The following is a 23,604-nucleotide window of genomic DNA, read 5'->3' as shown; positions in this document are numbered from 1 at the left end:
ATGACTTTGAAACATATAAATGATTGTTGGCTAATCTTTTTAAAATCCTTTATTGGCTTGCCTGACAAAGCAAATATTTTCAATCATGAACATCATAACCATATCTAACACTGCTAGATGAAAGACATGCTATTTGACCACAGTCATTATTCTCTATATCTCAAACTTTAGGATTGAGGACATCTTGACCCTCACACCCCTTCATTCAAGAACATTTCTTCTGTCCCATGATGTAATTAATACCCTAAAAAAGAGTTTGCACAGGTTGTTGAACCCTTGAAGACAGATTTGTAACATTTCCTCACTGAATACATTTATCATCTCACTGCCTGGCTGGAAAGTTGAAATAATAAATTCACTGAGAGATTAGAGGAATATACAAATGTACAACACTCCGTCTCCTGCTGGATGGGACATATTGTACACTTTGGGTGTCCAGAAGGATCACACAAAGTGTAGGCCAGTGATGAATGCTGTGACAGTCCTTGTGATCTAGTCACACAACTGATGTAAAAACACATTCTTCAGTCAAGGTGCACTGACTCCCATCTTCCTGATACAGTGAGTGAGTGAGTGAGTTTGGTTTTACGCCGCTTTTAGCAATATTCCAGCAATATCACGGCGGGGGACACCTCCTGATACAGACAGGGTTAAACACACGGTGCCATTTCTCTCTGAACTCATGCTGAAAATTAATTGCAATAACACAGTTGTTTCAAAATTTAAAATGTGTGGTCAATGACTTGGGAGAGAGTTAACAGATCTAGGCAAACAAAGAGCTGTTTTTTAAATCACAAAGGTGTGTATTTTTCATTTACTACTCCTAAGTTGCTGAGTGACTGTTGTGTGGTCAGCATCCACATATGTCTTGAAACGTGTATACATCCTTACACAATCCTTCCCTTGTTACTGTAGCAGTCCTGTGTTGAAAAATGTATGTGTACCTTCTCACAAAATCCCCCTCACTTGCTGTACAACGCCACTTAAACACGGCACATATTGTTCCTACAACAGGAGGGAGGAAAAGCTCTGACACTAGGAAGGTCAAGGTTAGCCTGGGGTTGTGATGCAAGGTCACCAACGGTAATGAGAGTAGGCTTTGTTGGCCTCACACTGTCGATGGAGGTCTTGCTTCTTGCGAATGCTCCTGCCCTGAAATGAGATAGGAACTTTGTTATGGAAAGACTAGTCAGTTTTTAATTAAAAAGGAAAACAAAGGTCTGAAAATACCTTAAACAATGCCATGGCACTGAAGATCACTTGGCTATGGATAGTCAACAGTTGAAAGGTCCACAATGAAAGCCACTTAACAAAAGTTGCTGTCACAATTGATATTCAAATACTGTATATTCAAATACATTCTGCACTTAAAGTGAAGAAAATCTAACAATAAAATCGAATGATTTGTACAAGATATGTTATAATACGGAGAAAATAAAAACAAACACGTCAGTATTGGGTTAACTGTAACCATGGTAACCTGTCGCATCAACAGGTAAAGGAGTGGGGAACTACAGTGAGAGACCCTGTGTATGAGTTAACCTACTTCCCCTCTGCAGGCATCCAGCAACTACAGAGAGTGACCCTGTGTATGAGTTAACCTACTTCCCCTCTGCAGGCATCCAGCAACTACAGAGAGTGACCCTGTGTATGAGTTAACCTACTTCCCCTCTGCAGGCATCCAGCAACTACAGAGAGTGACCCTGTGTATGAGTTAACCTACTTCCCCTCTGCAGGCATCCAGCAACTACAGAGAGTGACCCTGTGTATGAGTTAACCTACTTCCCCTCTGCAGGCATCCAGCAACTACAGAGAGAGACCCTGTGTATGAGTTAACCTACTTCCCCTCTGTAGGCATCCAGCAACTACAGAGAGTGACCCTGTGTATGAGTTAACCTACTTCCCCTCTGCAGGCATCCAGCAACTACAGAGAGTGACCCTGTGTATGAGTTAACCTACTTCCCCCCTGCAGGCATCCAGCAACTACAGAGAGTGACCCTGTGTATGAGTTAACCTACTTCCCCTCTGTAGGCATCCAGCAACTACAGAGAGTGACCCTGTGTATGAGTTAACCTACTTCCCCTCTGTAGGCATCCAGCAACTACAGAGAGTGACCCTGTGTATGAGTTAACCTACTTCCCCTCTGTAGGCATCCAGCAACTCCCGTGCAAGCTTGTCCTCCATGGGCATCTTCCTCTCCTTGTCCCGACAGCTGTCTATCAACCATCTCATAGCCTTGTACCGCTTGTAGTTATCTTTACAGGGAATTGGAACCTGCAGGCAACAATAGTGGAGTTGACAACAGACTGCACGCTGCATCACTATCATCTTATCTTGCATATAAAATATATATATTTCTCACCTGATACATAACTCTGCTCAACTAAAACATGACTCCGCCCACCTGATACATGAGTCCTGCCACCTGATACATGACTCCTCCCACCTGATACATGAGTCCTGCCACACGACTCCGCCCACCCGATACATGGCTCCTCCCACCCAAAACATGACTCCTCCCACCTGATACATGGCTCCTCCCACCCAAAACATGACTCCTGCCACCTGATACATGAGTCGTGCCACCTGATACATGGCTCCTCCCACCTGATACATGGCTCCTCCCACCTGATACATGGCTCCTCTCACCCAAAATACGACTCCTGCCACCTGATACATGACTCCTCCCACCTGATACACAACTCCTCCAAACTGATACACAACTCCTCCCACATGATATACATGTCCTGTCACCTGATTTACAACTCCTCCCACCTGATACATGACTCCTCCCCATCTGATACACAACTCCTACTTGATACATGACTCCTCGCCATCTGATACAGCACTCCTGGGCCTCACATGACATGGTTTCATACCTGATATTTTGTCATCCGATACACAACTTCACCTCAGTTGATAAGTACTTCTCACCTGATACATGACTCCTCCTCTTTGAACCTTTGTGAGTATAAGAATTGGTTCACAGTTTCTAACGGCAGTGTGAAAGATTGACAGTGGATTACATTCAATACTTTCTTTCTCTTGCACGTCTTCTGCCTTGTGGTACTTTTCAACCTGAATTCTCTTCAAATTCTCCAGTGTCTGAAATATACATTAAGTTAAGTTAAATTAAGTTTTCAGACATACTGTTTAAATTTAATGTGCCAGGTACTATGACTAAAGGTACAGATTGGACAATACACCATCACATCAAAGGAAGTAAAGCATTTAAAACAGATTTGTCACAAGAATATGGCCAAGTTGCACAAGTTGTGGGACAAGACAGATGCAGACATGCAGATATCCAGAGTCCAGACATCTTCCTGAGGCTAGGGAGTAAACTGACTATAAGTCCAGTTTCCACCCTTGCCGAACTAGGCTGGAATTTCCAGGCTCCGGCATACCGCCACCAGTGACTTACTAGTTATGTCCCTTCTATGTCCCTCCTATTCACCAATCAGATTCCACCTCTCATACCAGTTACATTTGCATCAAACAAAATGGCGGCACCCAGTCAAGGGATAGATGAAGATCTATATTGTAACAAAACGGGTCTTAACTCACAAAGTGCATCACCTTGATTAAAGCCATGAAAACATGAAAAAATGATATGCAAAATATCTGTCAACATCCAGTTGGCAGTACACATACTTTGCAAATCATGCAAACGACTGATATCTGCACGTTGAAATCTATGTTGTTTACAAATGTCTATTTCTTTACACGATTTTGATTGGACTGTGCATAGTCCATTAGTCGAGCCAAAATGTAACTCCGCAATTCCAGCCTAGTTTGGCAAGGGTGGAAACAGGACTTTTACAGTCAGTTAACTCCTTGTTTCCGGCAGATGGCGTCCAGATGTCTATTGCCCTGTCAGACCAGCGGTACCCACCCTATCCATGATCTTCTGCACACGTGCACGGTTTCCAGACTTCATCATCTGACGAATGAACTTCCTATAAAAGAGAAACAAAGAATGTTTCTGAAGCTGACTGTCATTACGAAGAGAACAGGAGTTGGATGTGGGATTTAACAAAGGATACCCTGGCTACACTTCAGTTTCTAGAGTTGTTCAGCAGTCTTCCTTCATGCAACAAGTTCCGTACATTGTTTGACTGAATTCACAACAAGGATTTGACCGAAAACAATATAACAATATTTTGTCCCCGAAAATACTTGAAATAAATGAATATGCTTCAGACTCTCAGGTTTATAGTTTTACATAAAAAATGTGGTTTTGTAGGATCTAATCTCGATACAAAATCCCCACCCCACACCCCAGCAAATCAAGTGGTCCGTCCATAATCATGATAATAACTGGATGTTATTTGTCTCAACATTCATGCACATGTATACTTACTGCACTGTCTCGTCATAGTATATTGAAGAAGTCTGCTCTATGAAGGCTGCTTTGATTGGCTGGAACCTACGTGGGTCTGTGTCGGGCAGAGGCTCTTGCAGGTCTTTCTTCTTAAATGTTGGTTCCTGATAGTTGGCAGAGTAAATGGCAGTCCGAGCATGACAGAGTCTGGAAAGAGAGATGATGGTCGTCAAAAAACTCCACATTCTCACAGATTAAAAAAATGAGTTTTATAAATCATGGATTCATGGACAACATTCAGATAAATCAAAACCCCAACAAATTTGCGGAAGGTTAATTCAATATTTCAAGGTCATGGGCAACATGTTTAACCAGTATTCTACCATGAATTTGGAACTTACTCGATTCTGATTGGTCAATCAGAGGTGGTTTAATCACAATAAACCCCTCTCATTGAAACAGCCAATTTCATGGCCGCAGCGCCACGGAATCTAATATTCATAGAAAAGTATTTGATTTTATACAATGTTGGTAGGCATATTTAAATAATTATATCTACAATTATCTGTTGCAAAATGCAAAGTTGCAATCACTACAATATTCAAAGGATGTGTGGCAATACATTTTGTGCAGAAAACATGATAGAAATCTACAAAGAGAATGAATTTTAAGTTTTGGGAATACAACAGAGAGCTTGGAATTTGGAGCATTATATCTGTTGCGTCACAATGAGCGATATGACATCATAATGATGACTTGTGAAGTAGAACAAAAGCTTTTCAAAGCTTGCTTAGTTTTCTTTAGGGGTGCCCACCTCATGTTAGCTTACCAAATTGCTGTGATTCCGTAATTGAGATCGACAACCCACTCAAAACACTGGATGCAACCCATGCCGCTTCACTCAGTATATTTGCTAACACCAAAGAGTTCACATTTTATTTAATCTTGCTAGAATGGAGATAAACATACTGTGTTTTCAATATAGAGCTAGGTTACCTGTAGATTTAACAGCGCTAAATTTAACATTTGAAACCTCACGCTGTGCGTTAGATCCAAATTCAATTTAGCACAGTTAAATCTACGTAACCTGGCTCTACATTGAAAACACAGTATGTTTATCTCCTAAATATGGCATGAGAAACAATACATTAGTGTCTACTGGGGTGGTATGTGTTCAAAGAATCAAGATGGACACAAGCTGTTATAAAGTCATATGAACTGAGCAGACAGGTCCTTAACATGGTCAAACAGGAACAAAGTAGTTAGCGAGTGAGAACTGTTTTGTTGGGACTCAGTGACTTCAATATTTTTTTACCTCTGATCTTAATTCAATAAAGTCTATATCATATATTCCCATGGCAGAAAGTGTTCACTTGTCATACCAGTAATGATAAACACTGCACTATTCAGCAACTATCACATAACTATCACTATCACATTATTCTAAATATTGAAATAAGTGGATTTTCTTTGATAACTTCATGGATGTCTACTGCTGCATGAAGCATCTTGTACCTGCTTCTGTTGCTATCTACAATGATGTCACTGCATCTGTTAAGTGTTGCATCTGTGAAGGTTACAACGCCAGCAGTGGCAAGGCTTCTGTTGCACATTCTCTCAAATATTTCTCAAAAGTCAGCTTCAAATCAGCATCTGAATCAATGCTCGGGGCATCCTGTTCTAAATGGTAATGTCTGTAACTGTAAGCTACCACATGAATGTCCCTAATACAATCAGTGTAACACCACTGAAGTTAATTTGCCTTGAACTTGACATCAGAATATTGATTAATATTTCCTCCTGAGAAGAATTGCAAGTCAGATGGTGGTGGAGTTACTTCCCTTAGAACAGCAAGCATGACAACTGATTGAAATGCATGTATTATGTTTGAGAAGTCAATCCAGCGTTGGCACAATCAATACCATCTGATTCCACTGCATTTCCTGTTGTCTTCCAGTCAACAGATTAAATTGGAGCCTATTATTTCACACATCAAATATTGAGGCCTAAATGTCTTTATGTAAACCTATCAAGATTTTGAGATAGGTATATTTCTTGATTACAAATTATAGATGACTACTAAAATGCACCAGTCAGACCACTAGACCCCACACCCACACCCGAACACAGGGTTTGCCCTGGACTCTAAAACTGGGGGTTATTATGACTTCCTAGCTGTAATACTGGGAGTCAGGTCTTTCGAGGGGGGACATTTAAACAAACTACTAATTGATGTAAGATTTCGCCAAAAAAAATTAATGTAAAACCTATCATCTTGTTTCTTTAATCAAGCTGTTTAAATCATGTTTTAAGTATTTATCTACTCTCTCCACAGTTGTTAATCTAATTACAGGTAGTGTTGTCGCGAGGGATCACTGTAATTTGTAACATCCAATATTTATTATATTTGCAGATAACAGATTGGTATATAGGCTGATAAGGGAACTGCTATATAATATTATAAATGTTTACATGATGTGGCATAACTATTCTTGATAGTGACTAACAGGAAATACAATCACCTTGCTAGGTAACAACTGAAACTTAATTCTGATTGGCTGCCACCAAAAGCTTGCCAGTTGGGCTGTTTCATTCTTAGACATTAGGTTTTCCAATATTAGACAAAGCTGATATCCGTCATATTTCATTGTGAAAGGATATGTCCGTTTCATATTTTAATGTTCCAACAGTAAAGTGCAATTAATTGATTTTGACAGTCTGAATGATCTGTGTTATGACTGACGCGTATTTTCTCCTTAGACTGAGTCAAATACGCAGGTTTTCTGTGTCAAGGCAAACCCTGCACTGTTCAGGCTATAAGTACTTTATCTCTCTTACTTTATAAAGCTAGTTTATTAAATTATGAATGGGTTGTCTTTTTGCTCCACTATCACCAGTATTTCAGTTGCATGTCAGATCAATGTGGGAGGGTAACCAGAAGTGAACAGGGTTACCAATTTGGTGAAACCCGGGAGCACAGGATTGTTGCTGACAAACCAATGATCAGAACCAATGATCCAAGGGACACAACTCTGTTCACCAAGAAGGCGCTTCAGAGATGAGCATCTTAACTTTCTTCAGTTCAAGACTAGTCCACAATTTATAACAGATATTATTTTAAGATTACAACATTTTTGGAAAAAACATCAAACCCCTGAACATCCGGGTTAAAGTAGGTCTTCAGCAACCCATGTCTGTCGTAAGAGGCAACTATACTTGTTGTAAGAGGCGACTAACAGGATCAGTCTTGGTGACTTGGTTGATGCATGTCATCGTATCCCAACTGTGTGGATCAATACTCACGATATCAATCACAGGATTGTCGGGTCCAGACTGGATTATTTACAGACCACAGTCATATAGCTGGAATATTGCTGATCGGGGTGCTAAACAAAGCAACAAACACCACAACCACCCCTCCTCTGTGTACAGACTCTGAGTCTGAGTCAACCCCACTGACAGCTTGTACAACTGGTCACTGTTACATTTGGAAAGAGCTTGACAAGACTGAACCTGCCCAAAGTTAGGAGAGCATTTGTCAACATGAATATGTTTAGCATGGTCTTATTGCAACACCAATCCTCATAAACACTAAATTTCAGCTTGATGTACATTAGCAGGTAATGATTAAATAAACTATCAATGCATCGCAACTGTCCTTGGCCTGATGCCAATACATTGATGACAGAGATTACTACACGAGAGTGTGTCAGATACCATTCATCTTACGAGTTGTTTCAAAACGTATCTAATGAGTGAAAGAGAGTTAGATACACTTTGAAAAAACGAGTTGTAAAATAAACGATATCTGACAGGAACGAGTGCAGTAATCTGTTTCTTACACACCCTAAAATCGCATCTTTTGAGCATTGAATCGATGTATTTTGTCTATTCTCATGATCGCAGTGGCGCATTAATACATAACACCACTGTCATAAGTAATGTCATCCTATGTGCTGCTTACTACTCACAAATAATGTGACCCTACACCTAAACCTAAAAAGGTTTCTGACACATCTGAGGATTATCAAGGCAATAATGATAATGCAAGGTAGATAAGGTCAAAGATGCCCAGTTAAACACTTTCACCTCAAAGAAATTACCAAACATGTACAACAATGTTTACTTCCGTATGACATCATTACCAGTGACAGACTTTAACAAAATGGCATGTTCACTGGCAACAGTAGCGAAATTTTCAGGGGAGGATTTTCGTTGATTGAGGGATGGGATATTCATAAATGTGTCATGTAAGTAATCAGAAACAATCAGACAATCTGCATACTGTTATTTGTTTTTATGTTTCCAATGTAACCAAGAGAATTAGTCAGAAAAGCAGATTACTATCGTCATCGTTGTGCATGACTTTGCTTCAGTCATGGTGTGACACAGGGTGGAGCTTTTACGATTTCTATTGAATTTACGTGATCCTGGTAATGTATTACTATATATCTTAAATTCCATAGTTTGTGCTCTTCCCACGGATATTCTCTAACCCGTTAGCCAATGTTTGCAACAATTATACGAATTGATCTCTCAAAATAGGAGACGATACTTCACGGTGTAAGATCTGAATTTAGTTTTGTTTACATTTCAACAAGTACAGTTTTCCGAGCACAGTGTTCGTTTCCACACCTAATATATTTTGCTTGATTTTATCTAGATTCTTTGAATTGGTGACAAAGACCATTTGACATTTAATTCTAAAATGTATGAGAAATTCGGGGCTGCATGTTTAGCAGCTGAGTTTGAAATATATGTGATCTAAAGGCGTCTCATAACTGGCATACGTGAAACGTGAATTTTGTAAACAATATCCAATATGGCGGAATGTACACTTCATTCGTGTTGGCGTATTTTCCAAAACATTCTAAACTATTCTAGGATTATCGGCGACGATTCAGAATTATCATTACTGATTTGATGAAAAACAGATGCCTGTGATCACGGAAATGATATTTCTGAAATTCAGTTCTTCAAGTAAATATCCTTTATTTAGATTTCTAAACACGCTAATGAATAATGATTTAGTAATGTGTCAAAAATGGCGTTATCTCAAATGGGTTCTCACCCACCAGTGTGTAAGAAAAGGTAGTTTTTTTTTTTCATTTTCATTGTTCACAGAAATATATACTAATACAGTATTCAGTCAAGGCATATTTTGGGTTGCAATAGAATGTCACAATACAATCATTAAACTTAAAAACACGGGTCTGGGTAGTCCTCTGGGTACCCGGGTCCAACTCAGGACCCACCCGACCTGACTTACCCGTCCCAGCTCTAGTGCCAGCTTAATTAGACTAGAAGACAGTGTTTAGAAAAGCCTAGACTACAAATTTAAATAAAAATGCCTGGTTTGTATGAAGCCAATCACTCTCCCAACCAGAGTTCCTCGCGGACAGTGGAGTACCTCTGTCACATCTTACACAGTCTATTCTTGTGTTTTTCATGTTTCTTTTCACACGAGTTTACACATTTAGATAAACATAGGTCATGAAATGTTTAACTTTCAATGAGAAAATATTCTAAAACATGAAAAACTGTTCCCATTGGGTATATATCCTACATGTCTGGTCATCGAAAGCCTACCGAGAGCTAGGATATAGTCACTTTCAATGTGTAAAGCCATATTGTCATACACCTCTCTGTCGCAGTTGCCGTAGTATATCTACATAATTATTGTATATTGACATAATTATTGAAAACAATATGTAAAGTGCACAGAAAGGCTTGCATTAAGCCTGTCTGTTCTTATATCAGAACAAGTATGTATGTTTACAAACAAGAGGAAAGTCTGGTCATGTGATAAGCCTACACAGGCAGTGTGGTCACTGGAGCAGAAACAGAATAAGGGGAGCAGAGTTAAGTAAGCTCTGTTAAGTAAGCTCTGTTAAGTAAGCAGAGCTAAGTAAGCAGATTTAAGTAACAGAACCAAACATGATAAGTATCAACAAAGACCTAAGAATCAGATGTGGAGTATAAAAGTGCATGACCATCTTTTTTCAAGTTGCTTTCGTCATCCGTCAAACTTGCCTTCACAGTTGTTCAGGTGATTAGCGAAAAAACTATGAATGTTTCTTATGCGTCCGAAAACCCATAACACGAGAATAGATTCCTTAGCTTCAAGCTGGCAATGTAGTTGGGCGGTTAAGGCTGGTCTTTGTCAAAATTGTGCACTTTGGATTAAAAGCACCAAACTTGGCACACTCAAAACTATACATTGAACCATTCCAAACATTTCTGGATATGGATCAATCTCAGCAGTGGGCCCCTGGTGGTACAAAATGCAAAATGGCTAGCATCATGGTTGAAATCTCTTATGCTGCCAGTCTATACTCAAAATATCATAACTATCTGGTAAATCATGGAAACTTATGCAGGATTAAATGTAACAATGCTGTATTCAATTAAATCTAGTATGCAGTGCCCCCTGCGTGGTGGTAACAAAAATCAAAGATGTCTGTTAAAATGATTTAATCTTCAGAAATTGTCAACTTTTTGTACACAATATCAGTAACATTTGTTCATTTCAATCATTTCAGTTAAATTTGGCTTTAAAACAAGTAATGTTTTACTGGATGTATCAGTGTGGGATACTGATATTCATTCATTTGAAACAAGGTCTGTATTCTGTATGGCAAAGCATCATCTTTTCATGAAGATCTCAGACAAGAGAATAATTCTACCCATACAGGCAGCTCTAAAACAGCCCACAGTGCGTGCAACCTATCATGGGGTTTATGTACACGGGCAGGTGCTTGAAAAACGTCCCATTATTAAAATATAATAAGCCGAGCGATGATGCTTACAGAACATAGACAATACATATATACTTTTATACAATGTTGTTTACACATGTTTTGTTCATCATATTAAATTGTATCCCCAAGTCAAATAATATCTATATCTGCTGTAGAAATGGACAGTTTTCTGAAAATTAAGCCATTTTGGAATTGGAAGCCATTTTGGATACTGGTGGTTGCTGCAAACTAGATCTTATTATAGACAGCATTGTTGCCAATGATCCTGAATAAATAACTTTGATAATTTCTATAAATTGAACAAATAGTTATGATATATTGAGTATTGATTAATATCATTAGAGACTTCAACCACACTGGTGCCATCTTGGTCTTTCATCACCACCAGGGGATGCTGCATACCAGAATAATATACAGCACTATTGCGATTAATCCTAAATACAGTACAATCATAATTTGTAGAAAATGACAGGTGCAACTTTGAGGCCTGGGCACTGCAAACTATACTGAACAACAAAAGATCCTGTGACTTTGAATAAGATTTAATGCAAAGTTATGTTTTTTACCAAATCTGAAACAATTTCGGTTTGCAACAGATAAAAGACTCAGGACTGTAAGTGTTCAAATGGTTTAATTTGCCATACTGACTTCAGAAAATGTGTGATTTCATAAAATACATGAACATGCCAAAATGTCAATTTACAAATCAATAGCGTGTGTTTCCACCTCTGGTTGCGATGCAAGCAACACATCTTCGTCTCATGGAATGGACCAGGCGTCACAAAAAGTCCGGTGGAATATCTGTCCATATCTGCTGGAGCACATGTGCTTGATTGGTGAGAGATCAGGGGAGCGAGCCGGCCATGGGATGACATTCATGTTGTTTTGTTAAAGAGAATCCTGAACAAGTCGAGCAATACGAGGCCGGACGTTGTCATGTTGAAAGGGCCATGACGACGTAAAAACGGTAGAACAACAGGGCCGATGATCTCGTTGCGGTAGCGCTGTCCATTGAGATTTCCCTCTACCACTATCAAATGGGTCCTCTGCTGTAATCCCACCCAGAGAATCATGAACAAGTCGAGCAATACGAGGCCGGACGTTGTCATGTTGAAAGGGCCATGACGACGTAAAAACAGTAGAACAACAGGGCCGATGATCTCGTTGCGGTAGCGCTGTCCATTGAGATTTCCCTCTACCACTATCAAATTGGTCCTCTGCTGTAATCCCACCCAATACCATAACGCTGCCGCCCCCGAACCGATCTTCTTCCAAGACACAATGATTGACGTAAGGTTCACCTCGACGTCGGTACACTCGAATGTGTCCATCGCTGTGGCTGAGGTGAAAACGAGACTCGTCAGTGAATAGAACTTGTCCCCACTGCATGGCCGTCCAGCGTAGACGCTGTCTGCACCACTGTAGAAGTGCTTGATGGTGGTTTCCTGTCAAAATGGGACGTCTGGCGACAATCCCTGCACATCTTAGGCGATGACATACGGTTTGTGAAGATATTCGTCGAAGGCCAGGAATGCTTCTTGCAGTCACTGTTGCTGACTGGAATCGATTTCGTAGGTGTGTTGTTCGAATCCAGTTGTCTCATCGATTATTAGTTACTCATGGCCACTCCGAGGATGGTCTCTGACTGCATTCGTCTGTTGCTAACGTTGCCATAAACACCAAATAGTGTTTTTTGGACGTTAAATTGTCTTGCAACATAACGTTGACTCGATCCTGCTTCAAGCATACCTATGGCTCGCAGAAGCTCATTTTCGTAAAGTTGAATAATTGCGTAATTTTGTTGTTTTCTGAGAGGTTGTTGTCAGCACGATGCTAAACAATGCATATGGAATCCCGTTAAGGCACATGTTTTTATACCCATTCTTGGGTAGTGAAATGCATGGGGCTTGCATAAAAGTCAACTTTTGCATGGAATGCATGCTTTTCTGTAGCAGTTGCGTTTTGGTGACTTGATTCCATACATGTACTACAATATTGAAAACCAAACTTTACTTGTTTGAAAAATACACTAAAATATTGGTTTCACAGAACTTTTGTTGTTGAGTAATTGAATTTTATACAGAACTGTTGCAATTAATTCTGAATACATTACTATGGATCCGATATTTGTAAAAAGTGACCAAGATACTTATGATATATAAGTTTATATATTGAATCCAGTTTAACCTTTCTCGATGTAAGAATCAATTTAATATCTGGAAGATTTGTACAAACTGATATCTTTTATAAAAATACTGATACGCACCAATATTTGGATTTTGGATCATGTCACCCGTATCATACAAAACGTAATATCCCTTACTGTCTCGCAAGACGTATTTGTACCATTGTTTCCGGGAATGATGTTAAAACTACCAGCCTTGCTGAACTTAAGAGTTTCCTACTGCATCAAAATTATCCTGCAAAGCTAATTGAAGATAGCATACAGAAGGCGCTAAGTATTAAGCAACTAAAACGGAGAGAAAAGTCTGAAGAAAACAATATGGGGAATAATTTAACTCTAGTATCTACCTTCAACCTTAATCATGAAAAAACAATATCCATGGTTCAACAATACCTGCCTATTTTGAATCAAAGTATTAACATGGAGAAGATATTGAGCAAATACAAAATTATCAACAGCCAAAGACAACCCAAAAATCTTAGAAAGATTTTGACAAGTTCTAAATTTGATTCTGTTGTCATCACTCCACAGGTTTCTAAGTGCGGTGACAAACGTTGCCTAACTTGCAGCAATATAATTGAAGGCTGTTCAGTCCAAATTACAAGGGACACTAAATTAACTGTAAAACAAAATATGACTTGTGATACTAGAAATGTTATTTACTTGATTGTTTGTAGTGGATGCAATGAATAGTATATCGGAAAAACAGAACTTAAATTAAAAAGAAGAATGAATCTTCACCGTTCACAAATAAAGCAGCCACACAACCACACGATTCCACTTAGTGAACATTTAGATACATGTGGAAGCGGTAACTTTTTAGTTTTCCCGCTATATAAGCTAAATTTTGATCATGAACCTACATTGTTTCAAAAAGAGCAACATTTCATTCATAAATACGCGCCTAAGTTAAATGTAAAGGCGTAAGTTAGTTGCCCATTGTCACCTTGGTATTGTGACGTCATAGTTCTCCTAAATGTTATGACGTCACGTAACTATATGTTACTACTTCATGTCCGTTATTCAGTTATGGCCTGATGAGACTCGTACGTGGTACGAGTTGAAAGTGCTAGCCAATTAAAACATGTTTCTACCACCAGGGGTTGCTGCACTCTCTTACCCAGTTTTCCATGTGGCCATCACAGTACCTCTGCCACAGGCGTGCACCTTGTGATTATTAGTCACATCTTACGCAGTTCATTCTAGATATTGCATATGTTTTTCAATTTTTCATTTTTGATGAGTCTGCACATTTAGATAAACATGGGTCATGTCTGAGTGTGGGGTAGCGGCTGAGGTGAATCCCACTCTCCAACCCAGAGCTCCATGCAACCAGCACAGTACTTCTGCTAAAGGCTAGCACCATGTGACAATTCGTCACATCTTACACAGTCCATTCAATATATTGCATATGTTTTTGTCTGTTTTAGTTTTGACACGTCTACACACTTAGATAAACATATGTCACAGAATGGTTAACTTTCATTGAGGAAATATATTAAAAAGTGAACAACTATTTCCAATTGCATTGTTAGCCTTTGTTTTCATTGATTGTACGGTTGTATGGCTCCACTGAAGACCTACAGAGGGCTAGTGATACATTCACTTTGATGCATAAAGATATACGTCATGCGCCACAATGTCGCAGTTGTAGTACAGATCTATGTAATTATGCAAAACAGTGTGTAAAGCGCACCATTAGGTCGATCCATTCTTATTTCAGAATCAATCTAATTAAAATAAGATCTTAGTTCTCGCTACCGCTAAACAAAGATCTGAGGACACCACGTTACGTCAGACTGACCATGCGCAAACTTTGACCGACCAATGGAATGACTGACATGAAGGTGACATTAGCCAATCAGAAGGCAGCTTTCTCATGCTTTACGTCACTAATTTCAAATTGGCGATTACACTTCAAAACATATTTTGACAAATTCTCAATTAAAAAATTGAAACCTGAACAAAAGAACATTCTGGAATGACTAAATAGACGGTCTAGATTGTATGGATTCAGTCGTTAAGCCCGTAACTATCGTTCTGAATATCCTGTGTTAACATTTTTGAGGTTGCATGATTAGAAATCACATTCCGAATGTCACTTTCATGATCTGGTAAGCGACGCACTGATTTGTTGGATGAAACGTGACCCCTAATGGGATGTCTTCAGATCTTTGTTTAGTGGTAGCGAGGACTAAGATCTAATTTTAATGAGATTGTTTACAAACAAGAGAAAAGTCCGTTCACATGATACGCAAATTAGCCTGTGGCAGTGATGTTATGCTTAGTCACCAATGCGCCGGAGTGTGAGGTGGATCTATATCCAGATGTGATCGGAATGGTTTAATGTATACATGTGCCAAGTGTTGTTTTAAGTTTCGTGCTTTTAACCAAAAGTCAGTCTGTCAGTTTCAAAGTGCACAATTTTCGTGTTAACCGACTCACTGACGTGAGTTCGATCACACGCGGCGCTTATTCAAATCCCAAAAATGCGGCCGGTTAAGTGCACTACTCCCGTGTTAGTTCTCATTTACTTACGATGGTTGGTGCAAACGTGATATTGACGAGCACAGCTTCAACACATGCAATGGTCTGCAGGCTGCCATCTTGCAAAAGTTACCGGAAGTAGTATTACACGCACGTGAATTGTGTGTTCGATTAGACGAATTACTCTTAGTGGAGCTCCAGCGGGGGTAATGTTGACTTTAAGGAACTCACCTAAGGAAATCAGTATACCTATCACATTATTCTTTGATGGTTATTACTGAATTGATGACAAACCCGTGCGGAAAATAGCGAATTGTTTGCATAGGCTAATCTTGTCGAAAGTGACAACACGGCCCAACTTCCGGGAATATTGAGGTTGTTGGGGACAGGGAACACTAGGCTGACTTACCGAATCTTATTTTAGACACAGTTTCTTTCAGTTTGGTTGATCAAATATATGACAGTAAACATTTGGTAACGTTACTTCAATATTGTCATCATTTCACCATAAACACATTTTTCATTTGGAAATAAAATTCGTCGCATCAGAGGATTTCGGACGTCATACGTTTTTCGACGGCCATGTTATCGCGATTACTCGCGGTAAAACGAGGGGAGTAGCATTACACAGACGTTGTAAATACTCAGATGATAGCTTGTTTTTAAGAGAAAGTTGTCTTTTAAAAACGAATAAGATGTTTCACATTTGTTCATGTGAATAGAGAGAAAAGTGTGAATCTTTCTAAGCGTCCGAAAACCCATAAAACGGGGATACACATAGATCTATTATAGGTACAATTTGGACAGGTTTTACCAGGTTCTTTGCAGGGATATTTTGTTCCCATTTCTAGAATCATTGACAGGTAACATACAACGAAAGGTCTATTGAACTCAGACAATGAACATGGAAACTTCCATGATATATGTAACACAGTTACACTCCAAAAATTATGACCAAACTCTCTTTTTGACAATGATCATAACAAGATCGAAATGCAATAATATTAATAGAAATGCATGACACTGATCACTGCATGGAGCTTAATGTGGATGAATAATGTAATCTGAACATAGCATTTGATGTCTATTTATAAATACCTTTTAATTTATAAATACCTTTTTATTCTCCTCTTATGTCTATGTCAATATCAACACGTCAAGTAGATCTAACACGAGATTTGGAAACAAGGTTTGTTAAACCTGGACAAGTGTCAAGAATGCTGATTTTGTAAAACGGATCATATATCATCATGATTTATTTTGTACAGCTATTCAGGTGTGATCATTGCATTATTTTATGGTTCTGTTCTTTCAGGTGTCCTGGCTTGTTGATGATGCTGAGAAAGTCCACAGTGTAGTTGCGTCTCCATGCTGTAGACCATGGCCAGCAACATGGAGTCGCTGTGGTACGACCACTACCAGGGGGCCGTGTACCCCCTGGATCTCCACGCTCAAGCCAACTGTGCCTGGTCCAAGTCACCCAAGGGAAAAGTTCCGACCCTTACCCACTTATGTGCTGCTTATATTGTCAAGGATTCCACCATGACCTACCAGGCGGTTGAAGTGATGCCCCAGACATTATGTTTGCCTCTCATGCATGAAGCGTTGCTTGGCAACCGTGATAGAGCGATTGAGGTTCTTTTATCTCATTGGCCATTGTCAACCATGTCTCTGTCGGGATTAGCACCTCCCGTGTTCACGTCGCTGTTACCACTGTACAACTCTGTGTACCTGGCAGACATTGTGAGGCAAAGTCTTCGTTATACCACAACAATGGCTCACACATTCATAGAAAGTCTACGCAAAAGACAGCCAACTAATCTACGGTACCTTGACCTAACTGGGTACCCTACAGGTAAGTCTTGCATGTCTATTGACTTGCAGTACCGTTACGGAAACATGCTAACCCTGTTTCCTACAAGTATTTTAACAACAGGTAACAAATGGTACCTGTTGTGTTTACATACTAAAAATAGATCGACTTATGTCACATGACGCAAGCTGGTGACGTCAGACTGATGATGTCATTGTGCTCAGGCCGCACCTCTTGGCACTTGAGTAAATGAAGTTGAAATGACTAGACAGGTTGTTGTGGCTCTCATGGAGTTTGAGTACGACCCAGGAATGAATGTTCGCATACGACCCAGGAACGTTACAGTACCAAGTCTAATAACCTGCAGCAGCTTGACCTAACCTTTCACAATGAATACCCTGAACATGCTCAAGGACTCAAGCATAGTCTGGTGGTATTTTGAACATGGTGAATCGTATTCCAATTGAATGCTGTACACCAGAGATATCTGAGCTATTTTTATTTATTTATTTTTTCATTTAATTAAACTTAATACAGTGCATGTAGTAAAATTTTATGTACATAATTAGTCTAATAAAAACCAAACAACACTGCTGACACATCAGTATAATGATATTTAGCATCTTAGTATAGTGGCTACCTTGATGTAAGTTACTTACACTGCTACAGATCATACTTGTGAGGACATCCTGAGTTTGTTATGGATCTTATGATTGTGAGAAAGTAAGGATGAGAAGCATAAATTTGGTTTCATGGTTACCATGGTTACTGTTTCAGATTGGTTTACATTCTAGGACACTGAATGATCATGCTGGATTTCCTAATGATTATTTTCAAAATAGGCAATGATATTAATGATGTTTGCTATTTCCAAGTTTCTATGACCTGTAATCATAGTAAATGATGTTAGCTATTTGTTTTGCAGCTGAGGTAATTGTGTACTTCCTGGCATCACATGTGATGCTGGCGTTCACTGAATCACAGCAGAACAAGCAGATCCGTCTCTACAATGACACTATCCCCAGCTATGACCGTCCAGACCTCCCAGCCCACATTGATCCTGTGCTGCCTTCACTACCAGAAAACTGTAGTTCGTTCAAGCAATCATTTTTATCCTAATAATTCTTAGATAATCTTACTTTGTCCTACTTTAAACATACTTGGAAAGAATTCTTTGAGGAGACAGACCACAGAAATGATCGGTGTTTCCCTGAAAAGAAATGACATGATGGATGGAAGATTAATACAAGAAATTTACTGGTCTTGTCGGTTTCAGGTATCATGATTAAACTTGATGCCTTCGTGACATCGGAGTCCACTCACAGTGAGCTGTGTAAGGCCCTGAAGGTGTCCAGCTTCCCCCACAGTCGAGTCAGGCTGTGCATCGTCCGTCTTGGCGCTACGTGTCTCGGAGAGGCTAGACTAAGCATTCTCCTCAAGGTCCTCATAGCTGAGGTGAGGTGGTCATATTATATCTTGTATATCACATAGATGAAGTGGTCATATATCTTGTATATCACATAGCTGAGGTGGTCATATATCTTGTATATCACATAGCTGAGGTGGTCATATATCTTGTATATCACATAGCTGAGGTGGTCATATATCTTGTATATCACATAGCTGAGGTGGTCATATATCATTCTATATCACATAGCTGAGGTGGTCATATATCTTCTATATCTTATAGCTGAGGTGAGGTGGTCATATCACTTGTATATTACCGAGCTGCGATGAGGTGGTCATATATCTTGTATATCACATAGCTGAGGTGGTCATATATCTTGTATATCACATAGCTGAGGTGGTCATATATCTTCTATATCACATAGGTGAGGTGAGGTGGTCATATATCTTGTATATCATATAACTGAGGTGAGGTGGTCATATATCTTGTATATCACATAGCAGAGGTGAGGTGATCATATATTGTGTATATCACATATCTGACATGAGGTGGACATATAACTTGTTTTTACCACTAGAGGTGTCATTTGTCCATTAACAATTCCGGACAATTTGATTGGGAAAAGCGGGTAACAAGCCTTAGTTCAGGGTTTTGTGTTGCTGCATAAAGCGCATCACCTAGCTGAGGAGACGTGTCACATCACTTACAGTCATAGTATTGAATGGGTAGGATTTACAAAGGGTTAGGTCCAGCAGAGCAGATTCAAGGGGGCACAGGTGGCCCAGTTGTCTAAGGCGCCATGATTCGTTGTGCAGAGTTGCGTCCCTTCGGCACGCCAGAAACCTATGAGTGTGGGTTCGAATCCCGGTTCTCCCCAATTATGTTTCTAGGTTTGTCAGCACCATACCCGTGCTCGTGGGTTTCACCAAAGTGGTAAACGTCTGAGATCTGCATCACTTCGGGCTTTCCTCCCACATTAAGCTGACACGCCGTGATATAACTGGAATACTGTTAAAAGCGGTGTTAAACCAAACTCCCTCACTCACTCACTCAGAGCAGATTCATATTATGATCGTTTGTGGATGTCTTATTCCCAATGTAATGGTTACCCAATGGTTTTTTTCTACATTCTATCCTGGGCCCATTTGCTATCATGGCTTAGTTTTGAAAGTGATGTCAAGCTCCCTGATCAGTAACCTCCTTAGAAGCTTGGGTGTACAGTTGGTCCTTAGCAACCTATGGTTGATGTAATAAACAGCTTAATGGATCTTGTGGGCAGACTCAGTGACATGGTTGAATGAGCATCATCATACCCTGATGGATTGGGATGTTGTTCATAATGTCAACCACTGGTTTCTCTGGGCCAGAAGCTATGGTGAGGGCATGGGTGGCCCAGTCGTCTAAGGTGCCGCGGTTCGCGGTGCAGAGTTGCGTCCCTTTGGCATGCCAGGAACCTATGACTACCAAAGTAGTAAACATTTGAGACCTGCATCACTTCGGGCTTTCCTCCCACATTAAGTTGACATGCCGCGATATAACTGGAATACTGTTAAAAGCGGCGTTAAACCCAACTCACTCCCTCGTTCACTCAGAAGCTATGGTAGCATATGGTTTCAGGATGGTTATCATAACAGAATGGAGATATAATACACTGAATAATCTTGGATGTATTTTCCTTGGTTGCACCTGTTTAACTACAGTCAAACCTCTTGTGTCCAACTTGTTGGGACCTGAAAAATGGTTTGAGTTATCCAGGGTTTGAGACATCAGGGGAATTTTATGCTTAATGTGGATACTTGGGACTCCCAAGTTTGAGACACCTGGGAATTCGACACATCCAAGTTTGACACAACAAGGTTCGGCACAACGAGGCTCGACTGTATAATGATTGTTTGTATTGCAGTATGTTCAGGGGCTGCAGCTCAAGTACAACTCCCTCACCATTGACGACATCGTCAAGCTAAGTCCAGCGTTCTCAACCCTCGTCAACCTGACAGCCCTGGACTTGTCCTGCAACTCCATCTACTTCTATATGAGTGATGCTGCCACTGACAGACTCTCCGAAACATTCACGCACATGCCTAACCTGGCCAGGCTGGATCTCAGTAACAACAGAATCAAAACTAAGTTGCGAAGGCTTTTGTCTAACATTCCTAAACCTCTTCAGTACTTAAGAGTGGCAGCATGTGGACTTACAGTGTCTGATATCACTTACCTTTCTGTATCCCATCATACAATGGGCCTCTGTGAACTTGACCTCAGTGAAAATAGTCTTGGTCCCGCATGCCGGAACCTCAGCAAACTTCTTAGTGCTTTAGCAAATTCATTGCTTGTGTTTGAAGCAGAAGACTGTGGACTCATGGATGAACATTTTGAGTATTTGCTGCCAAGTTTCTCCATGTTAAAGTATGTGCTGTTTCTAAACCTGGCCGAGAACCGTGTATCTCGAGAGGCACTGGTTTACTTCACAGAAGCTGCTGCCCAACTCCCGCAGTTGAAGGTCTTCCGGACTTCCTACCCAACAGACTGCTACCACCATGACTCGGAGGAGATTGAGGAGGAGGAGAGAATTACAACTGTTGCTAGGTTACGAGATATTGTATCCAAGACATCTGAATCCCGGCCACAGATTGGGATCATGCAGCTAGTGGTTGTTGAGTTGGAGAGGATTTTCATGGACGAATCCTGAATGGATTGGTGATATTATCAATAGAGTCCAAAAGAGTGTGTCTTTGGGCTTGTGGAAAATATCTATTTCCCCAGATGCCATTATCAATAGGCCTGGAAAACTATCTATATTGTCTAACCTCTCATTGGATTGATGAAGTGCTATATCTACATAATGTGGCCATCTTCTGAAGTGGTATGTCTACATGCTGTGGACATCTTCTGAGGTGGTATGTCTACATGCTGTGGCCATCTTCTGAAGTGGTATGTCTTCATGCAGTGGACATCTTCTGAACTGGTATGTCTACATGCTGTGGCCATCTTCTTAAGTGGTATGTCTACATGCTGTGGCCATCTTCTGAAGTGGTATGTCTACATGCTGTGGACATCTTCTGAAGCGGTATGTCTACATGCTGTTGACATCTTCTGAAGTGGTATGCCTACATGCAGTGGACATCTTCTGAAGTGGTATGTCTACATGCTGTGGACATCTTCTGAAGTGGAAAATTCAACAACAATCTTTATCGCTTATGAAGACCTTGCTTTAACCTAAGAATGTTGATATGCATTTGAACAGTGTGCTGTTCTCTAGTGCAAGGGTTAAAAAGTAAAGTTTGATTTTCAAAATACTGGAACTGTGTCCTTAAATTGTGATATATTGGTAATATTCCTTCTGTTCATGTGTGTTTTTGGAATGTCACAAGCTGTAATCTACAAGTGATACCCTGATGTACATCAGGAGCTTCTCACCCTGCAACGTTTTAGGTCCACAATGTTTCAGCAGTCCCCGACAAATTCTGCGGTAACATTATCAAAATTCTGCAGCTAAAATCACACAATTCTGCAGTAAAAACAATCCTTTATACCCCTAAAAAAATTATTGTAAATTCGTATGCATAGTGTCACTGATATTTCTGAGATATATTTGCAATTCTTCGGTAAGTTACATTTTCTGCAAATCTTTCCATAATCGGAGAATTCGTCCAGGATTATTTCAGGTCTAAGGTCAGTGAAGGTCACAGAAACATGCAGACCTACAAATTGTCATTCAACAAAGGACCTGCAAATTATTCAAATTGAAGAAAATATATTGTCCATTTTATATTTGACATCTGTTTCTTTCAAATGACGTATATCATTGAATGTTGCTTCTCAATTCATGCTGATATTGAAAAAATGAATTTTGTTAAGATTTGATTTCTGTCAACATTCAGATGGTGATGTCAAGGTCACAAATGCAAGCTTATTTATTGGCTAAGGATGTTTGTGACCAAGTTGTGACCAACTTTATGTTGGTCACATGAGGCACTTCATATGTTGCCGTAGTTCTCATTACAGCACATGTGTTGATTGATTCACTAATTGCTGTGCTGTATAAATGTTTATGATTGAAACTCCAAAGAATTAATTGGAAATCAGAGGTAGGTTGTGATAAATCCTAACATGCAATAAAACAGTTCCCTAAAAGGAACATAAGGATAAAACTCACAATTATTTATGAATTTATTTTTGAATATATTTGTAAATATTTTCAAACAAATGTCTGTAAAATGTTTTCTAAAATATATGTGAAATGTAAATATGAGAACATACATACCCTCTTAATTATTTGTATATACTTCTGTTGCTCTCACTTTGTATTACTATTTTCTGTTTGTAAGTAAACATAAAGCTAGTAGACTTCCCTTACTTGTTATGTGGAAGGGTACAGACGAACCAAAGAATTCTGACATCGTCTGTAGTTACGTAATAGGACACTCGTTTTTTGGAAATGAACTTTGTTGTTTGTTTGTTGTTTAACGCTGCACTCAGCAATATTCCAGCTATATGATGACAGTCTGTAAATGATCGAGTCTGGGACAGACAATCCAGTGATTGATATCATGAGCATCAATCCATGCAATTGGGATTGATGACATGCATCAACCAAGTCAGCGAGTCTGATCACCTGATCCTGTT

The 23,604-nt window shown here is 39.7% G+C and overlaps 2 protein-coding genes across 5 annotated transcripts; one reads left to right on the top strand and one right to left on the bottom strand.

Annotated features, from left to right (window-relative positions):
• LOC139468193 (small ribosomal subunit protein uS7m-like) lies at window positions 1-15,910 on the bottom strand. The gene is made up of 6 exons (XM_071250004.1): window positions 15,809-15,910; window positions 4,364-4,531; window positions 3,896-3,959; window positions 2,935-3,105; window positions 2,137-2,274; window positions 1-1,152 (listed from the first exon to the last, which is right to left on the bottom strand). Exons 1-6 carry the CDS (start codon window positions 15,874-15,876, stop codon window positions 1,075-1,077), a joined length of 687 nt encoding a protein of 228 aa, XP_071106105.1. The 5' UTR covers window positions 15,877-15,910; the 3' UTR covers window positions 1-1,074.
• Window positions 15,911-23,391, top strand: LOC139468191 (leucine-rich repeat-containing protein 14-like). Of its 4 annotated transcripts, none has more exons than XM_071250003.1 (5): window positions 15,911-15,963; window positions 17,073-17,612; window positions 18,496-18,657; window positions 18,847-19,025; window positions 20,882-23,391. In XM_071250003.1, exons 2-5 carry the CDS (start codon window positions 17,138-17,140, stop codon window positions 21,665-21,667), a joined length of 1,602 nt encoding a protein of 533 aa, XP_071106104.1. In that variant the 5' UTR covers window positions 15,911-15,963; window positions 17,073-17,137; the 3' UTR covers window positions 21,668-23,391. The 4 variants fall into 4 exon arrangements, with proteins under 4 accessions (XP_071106104.1, XP_071106101.1, XP_071106103.1 ...); XM_071250000.1 differs by having other exon boundaries at window positions 18,496-18,660; XM_071250002.1 differs by having other exon boundaries at window positions 15,922-16,549; window positions 18,496-18,660.
• The last annotated feature ends 213 nt before the right edge of the window (window positions 23,392-23,604 follow it).

Source organism: Haliotis cracherodii, unplaced genomic scaffold, assembly GCF_022045235.1.
Source record: "Haliotis cracherodii isolate W230 unplaced genomic scaffold, xgHalCrac1.p SCAF_2, whole genome shotgun sequence".
Taxonomy (NCBI): Eukaryota; Metazoa; Mollusca; class Gastropoda; order Lepetellida; family Haliotidae; genus Haliotis; species Haliotis cracherodii.
The sequence above is the reverse complement of the archived record's forward strand: the minus strand, read 5'-3'. Positions and strand labels throughout refer to the sequence as shown.